The sequence below is a fragment of the Gekko japonicus genome, unplaced genomic scaffold (genome assembly GCF_001447785.1).
Source record: "Gekko japonicus isolate JY-2015 unplaced genomic scaffold, Gekko_japonicus_V1.1 scaffold2427, whole genome shotgun sequence".
Lineage (NCBI taxonomy): Eukaryota > Metazoa > Chordata > Lepidosauria > Squamata > Gekkonidae > Gekko > Gekko japonicus.
The window spans coordinates 88,986-100,937 of NW_015163160.1; the positions used below are offsets into that span (position 1 = coordinate 88,986).

At 52.4% G+C, this 11,952-nt stretch overlaps 1 protein-coding gene across 1 annotated transcript in view; it reads left to right on the forward strand.

Annotated features, from left to right (window-relative positions):
- Positions 1–11,952, forward strand: part of LOC107106865 (major histocompatibility complex class I-related gene protein-like) — a 24,334-nt gene that overhangs the window by 2,096 nt on the left and 10,286 nt on the right. Inside the window, exon 2 of the mRNA XM_015407082.1 lies at positions 2,404–2,685. Coding sequence (XP_015262568.1) covers positions 2,404–2,685 — 282 coding nt within the window. The remainder of the gene's footprint in view (positions 1–2,403; positions 2,686–11,952) is intronic.

Consider the following 11,952-nt stretch of genomic DNA (forward strand, 5'->3'; position numbering starts at 1 on the left):
AACGGGAAAACCACAAAAAGGAAGGCCCCCCCCCCCCCGTTTGCTCCTTCTGAGTATTTCTGTGCCGCCTCTTCAGAGTCCTGCTGTCGTTCTTGTGAATCATCCCCCAACTCTGCGCTGACCTCTTGAGGCGGGTTCTAAGGTGCAGCGCAGGCGTCTGAGCAGGTTTCCCCCTGAGCTCCACGGGGCTCCCTCCCTCCAAAGGGGGTTTGGGGTTTCAGACTAAATGTGTTCCCCTTGAAGGTGCCGCCAGACTCCCTTTTGTGTTTTCAAGACTCTGACCCATCTGTCTGTCTCTTGGGGCATCCAGACATTTCCACGGGGGTGGGGGGAGTAGAGGGAGTTCGTGAAGGGCTGTGGGGTGGGGGAATTGCTCCTGGGCTCCCCCTCCTGTTGGGTCCTGGAACTCCTTCCGGGGCCTTCTATGTGCTGCCCACAGAGAAGCCACCTAAAACCTTTTATTAGGACCAACCCCCCCAAACATTGGGCAGCTGGCAGAGGTTTTTGTCAGGATGGATGTGGTGGGTGAGTGGAGGAGATGCTAGTCTAGGCCATGATCTTCTGGGCTCTTGGCCAACATCCTGTGTAGGACGGATGGGTGCTTTGCGGGCTTCATTGGGTGTGGCTGGTGTCCGTCTTAGGGTGAGAGGCGAAAGGAGCAAAAAAACAGAGTTCCTGTCAAACGAAGAATACCCGGGGCCGCATCTCGGAATACCCTCCATGCCCCAGTAGGAATCTCCAGAGGTCGCCATGACTTCTGACACGGGCACGCACACACAGATGCAAAAATACCAAAAAAGCAAAAGCGAACATCACGACCAATGAGATGACACAGCTGTTCCCTGGCTTTGTTGTGGGCCCCTGTGGCTGCCCCTGTGTCTTTGGGGCTTGTCTCTTGAAGGGGAAGAATAGCCCCTCCCCCAGCAGGGTGGGGTGTCAGAAGTGGTTTCTGGTTTCGTTCTGCTTGTAGCTCATGTTGTGCAAGAGGGCTGCTGTTCTGGTGGGAGAGACCACAGAGGAGCTGGAAAGCCACAAACGACTGAGAGTCGAGGTGTGTAGAGGACTCAGTTGGCTTTGTGTGTCCTTTGAAAGAACCTCACTGAAATATACTGGGTTCGAGACGCGTCGTGTGATTAGCTCATAGTTTATTAGGAAATCAGCTCAAACGAAGGACAAACTAGCGGGGCTGAAGCCCGGCTTCTATGCATGCACAATGCCACACCCACCCACTCCCCAGGAGAGGACATTTATATTGCATGGATCCTCCCTTTGGGCTGCAGGTCTCTCGCCCAGGCGGCAGCAAAAGAAGCTTCCGGAGCCTCGGAGCAAGAGGCAGTTGACTGTGGGGGAGGGAGGGAGGGGGAGGAGCCAGCCAATGCGGAGATTCCCCCCCCCCCAGACCCAGTCCAGGGATTGGCCAAGGCCTGTGACACCCCTGCCCTTTCATCCTTTCTCCTTCGGGGGTCCTCAGTGTGTTGCCTCTGTGGGCACCAGGGGCACCTACTGACCCCTCTTGTGGTGCCGCAAAGGGTTTTTAGAAAATGGGTGGGCCCAGGTGGGGCTTTTGCCCAACAAGGCTTTTGATTGGCCGGTGGAGGTTGGATTGTTTTGGCGGCAGCCGCCTCCACAGCCCCAGGATCTTCCGTGTGCGACTGAAGGGGAAGCCGTGGCGGCCATTTTGTGGCTGGCTCCACCTCCTGCAGCAGCCATTTTGTGACCGTCGTTTTCTGGCTGGGCCCACCATACAGAGTTCCCAAGGTGCTCTCACAGGCTCAAAAACGTTTGGGGACCCCAGTTCTACTTAGTTAGAGAAGGCCTGGGGCAGTCAAGGGCAAATACTGCGCTGCCTGCTTCTGAACCGGACACCCGGCAGCCCTACGAAATGGGTCAAACCAGCAGCTGCCCCTTTCACCCCGCCATTCTCTGTGGCGGCTCCCTCACTATGGAAGGGCCTCGCCTGAGGCTATTTGGGGAGCCTCTCTCTCTCTCTCTCTCTCCCCTCCCCACACACACACACACACGGATATGAATAAAGAGTGGCAGCATGTGAATGGAGGTTCTTGTGGGAAGGGCCAAGCTGGGGCGGGATAGGGGGTCCAGCTCAGGGGGGGGGGGCTTTTGTGAGGGAGAAAGTCTCTTCCACAGTGATGGTCCTGCTGTCTTTAAGCGGTCTTTTTTGCTTGCGTGGGGGCTCCCCTGTTTCGTCCCCCCTGCGTTTCCTCACCCTTGCACTCTGCCTCCAGTGTTGGGAGTGGAGGAAGGTGTGCTGCCGTCCCCTGCCTCAGACTTCAGAGACAGCATCAAATGGGGGTGGGGGGGTGAGGGCCTGGGGGTGCCCTTCCTCAATGGCAGCCCCCTTAACTCTGCTCCCCCTTTTCTCTTTGTCTCTCTTCCCCCCTCCAGGCTCCTCCTCTTCCCACTTTCGCAACTTCTACCTGGCGGTGTCTGAGCCCGGCCCGGGGCTGCCCCAGTTCATCGCTGTGGGCTACGTGAACGACCAGCCCATCGATCGCTATGACAGCCACACCCGGAGGAACGTGCCCGTAGCCCCCTGGATGGAAGAGGTCAGGAATGAGGACCCCCAGTACTGGGAAAGGAATACCCAGATACTGCAGGACTGGGAGTCTGTCTTCAGAGGGCGTCTGGTGAGGCTGCGGGAGCACTTCAACCAGCAGAACAGCACAGGTGAGTGGAGGGGGGAGGGGCCGGCCGGAGCACCTCCCCCTCCCCCCTGTCCCTCCCTCCCCAGGGCCAGAGAAGGGGGAGGGGCTGCGCTGAAGGGGGAAGGAGGGAGGAGAAGCCCCTCCCCAGTTGGAGCAGGTATGGGGGGGAGTGGGGCAAATGTGGCTCTTTTTTGGGGGGGAGGGGGGCTGTGGAATCCCCACAACAAGGGGTGTGTGTGTGAAACAAATGGGGCAGTCCCCTCCCCCCTTTCTCCTATAGGTGGTGTGTGGGGGGGCCCTGCTGCCTGATGGAAGAAAGGAGGACTTTGTGGGGGGGGGGCTGCTTGCTTCTCCCTGGAGAGGAGCTCCTTTTTTTACTTCAGAAATTCACGTATCCGTCCCCCCCCTTAAGGTGACGGCCCCACCCCGTGTCCCCAGGGGCAAAAGAGGGTGGCCTGCCTCAGCACTACTTTGGGGGATGGAATAAAAGGCGATTCCTCCCCCTCCCATTTTGATACCACCCAGTTCCAAATGGGATAAATGCAATCCCCCCCTTCCAGGAAAAACCAGACCCCGCCCCCTTACCATTTCTGGGAGAAGACCAAAGACTAATGTTAGGACCACAGTTGGGCCAGGTCCTCCCCCCCCACTCTGCCTATCGTACACTATTTCCTCCTATAAACCTCTCCCCCCCCCCAATTTCCCAGGGGGGCTGGGTCTCTTCCTGGGCTTGAGGCGCCCTCCCTCTGGGGTCAGTTTGCGGCTGTGTGTGTGTGGGGGGGGGGAGGACACACAGAAAGAGCAGCGGAGGGAGCGGCTGTTTTGTGTGCACTATGCAATACTTACTTTCCTGTTACACCTTAACTTCTTTTACTGATTTAACAAGGAATGCATCTGTGGAGAAACGCCATTTTATGCATATGTTTAAGTTGGTGTGGGCCAGATAGGAGGGGACCATCAAACCTGAGGTAGGCCTCGGCCTAGTCTCCTCCTCATCCCTCCCTCCCCCCTATCTCCAACCAGTAGTCTGCAGGCAGCTCCCTAGAGAGGACAGGAAGTCCATCAAGGCTGAGAGGAGATCTGCCCCAGAATGCTGCAGGAGGGAGAGCCACTTCCTGGGCGGGATGAGCTGTTTGATATAATGGAGCTTTTTGGGCGGGAAGAGGTCGGTCTGCCTGGAGTCTGGAGCCAGTCAGGCTGTCGGCTGGAGTCTGCAGGAGGCAGAGAGGCCATGTTGGGAGTTGTGCTACTCTCATCAGGGGTGCTGGGTCCTGCGTCCCCCAACCGGGCCCTGCCACCACCCCCTATAGGTGGAAAGCCTCTCCACCACGTCGTGACGTCATCAACTGTAGGCATAACATTCCCTGAGCTCTGCAGTTTCCAGCTACTGTCACAAGTGTTTTAACTTGCAGTTTCTGGTGTACCCAACAAGATATTCTCTTGATTCTTTCACTGCAGTATTCCAGACACTTCACACTCGCTTACAGTGTTACTGAGTTCAGTTTCCCTTGCATATTTGAGTGTATGTTTCGTATAATTTACATACAAGCATATCAGAGGGGAAAGTGGTGGATGTCTGTTGTATGATGGTATTGTCAAATAACTTCTGGTTTTCAGTATTACTTTTTATTTACCATTGACACAGCATGAGATAGAAATATGCACACTCATACTTATTTAAGAAGTTTTCACATACAGTAAACTTGAATCATAATCTCCAGTGACCAAAAAAAAACCAGCCACACAGCTTACTACCACATATGTATAGGAAACCACGTTGATAACACCTTGTGTTGGATATTTCAAACCACCTCTATCTAACCTACTAATCACTGGCGACTTGTAAACCTTCTGCCACGGGTGAGTTGGAAACCTGCAATGCAAGCTTTACAGTCTGCCTTTCTAAGTTTGTTGGACACAAAGCCTTCAATGTAAGTGGATAGGCAAACCATTATCTTTATTAATGTTGAAAACCATTGACACAGCATGAGATATTAATATGTACAAACTCATACTTAGGTAAGACATTTTCACATACAGTAAACTTCAATTATAATCTCCAGGTTAATCTTCCATGGGAGAGTGGGGTGGGGGTTCGAACCTGGCTTCCCCAGATCCTGCCCCCTCCCCACAGGAGGGACTGCCGTGGCTACGCTGCACCAGACGTTCTCCTTGGTCACAATGGCCAAGTCCCCTCAGCCGCTGGGCCTTCCTGCTTCCTCAGCACATAAACAGGGAATGACGGTGGTCGTAGGGGGTGGGATTCAAGGACGGGAAGCCCCCCCGCCCCATGACATAATGGTGCCTGCCCCACAGTTCCACAGGCAGTCCCTCTTGTGTGTGGGACCTTGTTTTCTGCAGTCTGGAGACCAGCTGGGACTTTCTGGAACCCTCCTCGGGAGGACCAGTGCCGGGACGTGTCGGCTTCCATCCTGCCTCTGGCTCTGTCCTCTGGGCAGCTGGGATCGAGCCCAGGAGCCCCCGCGAGCTCAACCAGATTTTTTAATGAGCTTTCCAGAGTCAATCTCCGAGTGTTTGCTCTCAAAAACTAAAATGCTAGTGATGTTTGGGCCTTCATCGATCGGAGAGTTTCCGTCTTAGGAAATCTCCTTCGGTGGCATCAACTGGCACACCCCACTTGGGACACTGATCTTTGGTCACCTGCAAGTCCCTAGTGGCATTTGCAGCACAGAAGTAACTACAAAAAATATTTTATTCCTTATTTATTAAAATATATCCCTTCTTTCCCTCATGAAAACGTGGCTTTTGTAGCATCTCCTGAAAATCCCTAAAGATGGCATGGCCCACCCCTCACCCCCTCTGGGAGCCCCTTTTGCTGTGGCGCAGGGAGGGGGTTTGCTATAATGGAGAAGCCCCAGGCTGTGGTTGATGCCTGGCGGGCAGCCTTTAGTGGTGAAGCAGGCAACAGGTTGCAGGCTGAGGAGCATAAGTAAGTGCTCCTCAGTTCTTTAGGTATGTGGGCTATGAAAAGCTTGGAGGGTCATAAACAGCACCCTGAATTGGACTCCGAAACAAACTGGCGGCCAACGCAGCTCTTGTCAAATAGGCCAGATATTTTTCTCCCTGTCTGGCTCCTGACAATAGCTGCCTTGCCGCCTTCTGGATCAGCTGCAGTTCTCGGGGTTGTCTTCAAGGGCAGCCCAACTGAGAACGTATTATGGTAGCCCAGCTGTGTGAGTGAGGGCCCTTGGCCATTATAGTGGAATGTGAAATAAAAAATTCTTCGTGACTGACAAAACACCACCACTAGGTGGCAGCACAGGATCACTTTTCGTAAATGGGACCTTCAGGGTTCATACTTGAACACCTTGGAAATACACTTTATGAATCATATTGATTTCATGGTAACTGCTAGCAGCACCACATATTACATGTTTTCCTTCAAAAATTACAATACCTGGCATTTACTTGTGGACAGTTCATTTGTTTAAAAATCCAAGAGAAAGGACTGTGAATTCATCTTTAAAATACCTCTGGGCACCAAGGTGCTGTTTATTAGTTAATGGGCAAAACTAGTCTTGACATTTTAGCCAAAAGCACAAGCAGATTTTGGTTTGGGGACGTGGTTGACGTTGACCGTCCTCACAGAGTACATCGTCCCCTCCTCCCAGAAAAACTCAGACTGAATGAGTGAAATCCATTCGCTAAAAATCCATGTTTGTTCAAAGGTGGAGTGCACACACACCCCTTCCAGGGGAAACTGGCCTGAATTACAACATGGTTTCTAGTCATCCCGGTGCTGGGGAAAGGTGTCCTACTCTGATATTAGTTTGTGCACACAAATGCCAAAGAATTAAAGTCAGGTCAAATAGCTTCTTTAGCTTTTTGATCTCCCCCTGGCCAGACAGGGGGTGTCTGGGAGACACACACACTCACATTCCCACTCCCAAATTTGGGGGAAGCTGGAGGCTGAGGGGGGCCAGGCAGGAGGAAAAGGGGGATGCTCCGCATAGTACCCAAGATCTAACAGGTGCTTCATGTTAATTTTGTGTCCCCTTGAGCTGCAATCTTTGATCAGGGGAAGAAAGGAAGAAATGTCTCAAGTGTGCTTTAAATGTTATATTTAAAGAAACTGAGGGTGATTTCTCACGAGAGCTGCCTTGCAGCACAGCGCCGTTTGCCTCGACACAAACGTGTCAATTTCACACCCGAAGCTCCGGGGCTGCATTTGACTCGGGGCTTTGCCCGATTTCCTCCGCAGTTTCATGATCCTCAAAAACCAGGATCACGAAACTGCGGAGGAAATCGGGCGAAGCCCCGAGTCAAAATGCAGCCCCGGAGCTTCGGGTGTGAAATTGACATGTTTGTGTCGAGGCAAACGGCGCTGTGCTGCGAGGCAGCTCTCGTGAGAAATCACCCTGAAAGTTTTACGTGGAAAATATTTTGATTGGGATAATCCTTGATAAAATTTAAACACAGTACGAGTACTTCCCTTTCATTTCCTGAGTAGTAGGGAATATCTGTCAGAAGCCCCGTAAACCTGTAACAGGTTAATTTTTGCACACCCCAAGAGCTGAGCACTCCACGGTTATAATTTTGGTCCATGGAGGTCCCTCTGGGGCCCTCGTTGGTCATGTGACTTGTTAGTTCTATATCAGAAGGAAGGTTCTGTCCACCACATGAGAAGAGATAGAAGAATGAGATTTTTAGCTCTTTTTATACTTGACCTGCAGACCCAGGCCAGGTGCGTTTTGTGAGTTAACTTGGATGATTATTAACATATGTGTGCACTCACACAGTTCTTGGGGGCGATCACACCACAAACATTCGTTACAACTGTGAATATGCCTGGCTTGCCTAATATTGTGTTGGCAGTGACAGCCAGCCATGGGTGTTAATTGTATGAAACAGATATAAAAAGATGAGAAAATACTGCAGAAAAGGAAAGGACTGGAGATTTTTCTGTGCCCTTTCTCTGGCTAGAACTGTGACACTTGACTGGCTACCAACTCTTGTGAACTGTGCCTTCAAAGCTTCAAGTTTCCAAATTTTGATTTAAACAAGTTACTTAAAAACCCAGCCGAAATACAAAGAGAACGGAAAGGAGCACGGAATACAATTAATTTTAGAAATAAACATCTACCCCCAAAGTGTTATGGTTTTGCAGTTCCACTGTCTATGAATAAAATTTGAGTTACGATATTCCAGTTTCCAAGAACAACCATTTGTATTCATAGAAACGTTTCCTTAGTTTATGCAGAATTAAGCTTAGCACAGAGGTGTCACATTTTTAGAAATTTTGAAGGCGCACACACACACACACACACACACACACACACACACACACACACACAAATTTTTTTCCCTCCAGGTGAAATTGAAATCTATGCAATACTTACTTTCCTGTTACACCTTAACTTCTTTTACTGATTTAACAAGGAATGCATCTGTGGAGAAACGCCATTTTATGCATATGTTTAAGTTGGTGTGGGCCAGATAGGAGGGGACCATCAAACCTGAGGTAGGCCTCGGCCTAGTCTCCTCCTCATCCCTCCCTCCCCCCTATCTCCAACCAGTAGTCTGCAGGCAGCTCCCTAGAGAGGACAGGAAGTCCATCAAGGCTGAGAGGAGATCTGCCCCAGAATGCTGCAGGAGGGAGAGCCACTTCCTGGGCGGGATGAGCTGTTTGATATAATGGAGCTTTTTGGGCGGGAAGAGGTCGGTCTGCCTGGAGTCTGGAGCCAGTCAGGCTGTCGGCTGGAGTCTGCAGGAGGCAGAGAGGCCATGTTGGGAGTTGTGCTACTCTAACCTCCTCCAAAGAAAGCAAGTAATGTGCCTGCCCTGCAGACCATCTAGACAGGGCATCAGTGTAGTGCAGGGAGAGATGGAGTGATTTATTATCCACCTTTATTTTGATTCTTCAGTTCACTGTTAATATGCCTGTATATAAAGTGTTTTCAAAATAAATCCTTTTACTGTTGACATTGAGAAGTCCCTCTGTACCGCATAGTTCCCCCAGCCGCTTGGACACACTAGGAGTGGGTTGGGGACTCCCTGAGGAAGAGAACAAGGGTAAAATGGCCAGTTGCTAACTCTCCAGGGGAGCCCCAAAGATTGCCAGGAAGCCCCGAGGTGGGTTCCTAGTGACATCAGAGGGAGGTTAGGAGGCTGTCCCGCCTGACCAGAGCCCAAGACAGGGACAGTGGTGGCAGCAATACCCGGAGTCAGGGGTGAAAAGCTGCCCCTTCAGGGGCCAGGCCAGGCAAAGGAGTGGTGGGCAGAGCGGGGTCTGCCAGCTGACGCGGGCCCGTTCCGCCACAGCATCTTTTAGGACTTTGTTGACATGTAATGTGAATGTGCCACCCAGTCGCTGTGGACTCTTAGAGACTCCACCCTGTGGGGGTTTCAAGGCAAGAGATGAGCAGGGGTGGTTGGCCATTGCCTTCACTGAACTGCACTATTTGGCACATGTCTATGGAATGGAATGCTGTGAATATCTTAGGATACATAAACAGAAGCATTGTGTCCAGATCAAGGGAGGTGGTAGTTCCGCTCTATTCTGCTATGGTCAGGCCCCACCTGGAGTCCTGTGTCCAGTTTTGGGCACTGCATTTTAGGAAGGATGTTGACAAGCTCAAGGGTGTCCAGAAGAGGGCAACTAGGACGGTGAGAGGGCTGGAATCCAAGTCTTAGGAGGAAAGGCTGAAAGAGTTGGGTCTGTTTAGCCTGGGAAAGAGAAGGCTTAGAGGGGACATGATTGCAGTCTCCAAGTATTTGAAGGGCTGTCATGTAGAAGATGGAGCGGATCTATTCTCTCTTGCTCCGGATTGCAAGACTAGATCTAATGGGTGGAAATTATAAGGGAGTCGTTACCGGCTAAATATTAGGAGAAACTTCCTAACTGTAAGAGTGGTTGAGCAGTGGAACAGTCTGCCTCGGGAGGTGGTGGATGCTCCTTCGCTGGATGTTTTCAAGCGGAGGCTGGACAACCATCTTTTGGGTATGTTGTAGGTATGTAGGGCTGTCTTTCAGTATACTCCTGCAAAGTGCAGGGGGTGGGACTAGATGACCTGCAAGGTCCCTTCCAACTCTTAACATTCTATGATTCTAAGAGACCTTAAAAATGGCCAGCGTGTACTTGAGAAACAGTTGCAAACTGCTGCATCCGATGTGACTGCAGCCCCCGTGGATCTTTAATTTTTGCTATCTCAGAGGGAAGGGAGATCAGATGAAGGTGGAGAAATTCTGCCATAAACAGAAGAAAGTGCATTCCTACAAGAATGGAGTCACAATAGGTAGGGAAATTCAGCTCAACACCATACTGAAAACACTTAAGAGCTTTCATAATGTATCATTGTTTCCCAGTCTTTCTATTTAAAGTGAAATGTTTTCCCTTCAGAAACATTTTTCTTAATTTTAAAAGAGAAAATATATCACCACAGGTTGGTGGTTTTTTCCCAGTGGATGCCCAAATTTTCCATTTTTTCCATTGAGAAGTATTGAAAAAGTCCCTTTCCCCCTTGGCCTTCAAGCCTGTGTCCCTCCCAGCCACATAACATATTATATGTGGCTATGGGGGATTATAGTCTGACCCCGTGTAAAGCATCCTACATTATGTTCAGTGCAGAGATTTCGGTCATCCCCCTCCCCCACACACACATTTGGAACTGGAGTCAAAAAATTATTTAAACTTAGTAAAAACTGAGAGGTTGCTCCCCCCCACCCTTTTAATTTTCAGGAGGGAGGGGAAATGTGTTGCCGGGACGAAATCTCATTGGCTGCCAAACAAAGGAATGAAATCATGACTGTTCTGATTATTCTGTTCACTTGGAATCTGACCCTTTTGCATGGACGCGGATCCCCTCCCCCCCTCCCGTAGCCCAAAACCAAACTTAGTCCAGGACCGGGCAGGAATTCCTGCAGGAGAGCTCGGGTTGCCAGTTCTGGGCTGGAAAATACCTGGAGACCTTGGGGGTGGAGCCAGGAGAGGGCGGGGCTTGGGGAGGGGCCTCAGCATGGTCCAATGCCACACAGCCCCCCCCCCAAAGCAGCCATTTTCTCCAGGGGAGCCGATCTTTGTCAGCTGGAGATCAGCTGTAAAAGCAGGGGAATCTCCAGGCCCCACCTGTAGGCTGGCAACCCTATGGAGAGCTCCCCTTCTGCGGGAGGGAAGGCCGCTTGGCAAACAGTTGGCCCCACAGAGAACTGAGGGCCGGGAGGGGGGCGTTCCCGTTTTTTGTTTGTGGGAGAGAAAATGGCAATGTGGGGCAGGGCAGGAGTCCTCCCAAAAGGAGGGGGGTTGGGGGGATTTCCGAGCCCCCCTCCTGGAGGGCTCCATGTTGCTGGGGGAGAGAGAAGCATCCCTTTGAGTTGAGGGATGGAAAGGGGGTCCCCTCCCCCACAGAGAATCCATTGGAGGACCCTCGAGTGCGGTGGGGGGTGGGGTGTCCCTCTCCTTCCGAGGCATGCCCCAAGCCAGTGATTGCCCCCCAACCCCTTTCTTACGCTACTAAATCCCCCCCCCCAAGTATGCAAAACCACAACGAAATGGGGGGAAGCATCTGCTTCCGCCTCCCTCCCACCCACCCGATTGTTTTTCTCCTAAGAGGCGGGTTCCTGGGGGGGGGCGCACTGGGGCACGGATCTTCTGGGCGGCCCCTGGGGGGTGGGTTGCCGGCCTCCAGGCAGCGCCTCAGGAGGATCTTCCAGACTCCTTACAACGGATCTGCAGACTACAGGGATCAGTTCGCCTGGAGGAATGGTGGACTCTCCCTTATGGACTTGACGGGAGATCTCTCCCTGCCCTCCCCGGGCGCCATTCCCCCCCCATCTCCAGGAGTTTTCCCAGACTGGAATTGGCAAGCCAAGCAGCCCCTGTGAAGAACAGAGAGACCTCCAGTGGGAGGGGCTGGCCTTTCCGCAGCCTCCGCCCCAGGGCCGTAGCTAAAGCCCTCCTAGTGGGAGGGCCCTGGGGAAAGGGGGCCCCCAGAGTGTGTGTTTGTGCGCGCATGCGCGCGCCTCACACACATCACCGGGAGTGGCGTAATGGCCTCCCCTTCTCTGGCCCTGACTGTCAGGGTCCCGGCTCCGGCCACAGCCCTTCCTGCCTTGGTGGCGGCCCGCCTGTCGCTTCCTACCCACCCACGGCGGCAGGCCCGCCTCCCCGCCCGCCCGAAAGCGGGGGCCGACCGGCCAGAGGACAATGGAACTCTCTGCAGTCGCCGCAGCCCGAGAGGGGAGGAGAGGCAAGGCAACCCAGGCCCGTAGCTAACATGGGGCCCACGGGGCCCGGCCCCCTTGTGTTTCTTCTGGGCCCCCTCCTTCCAGG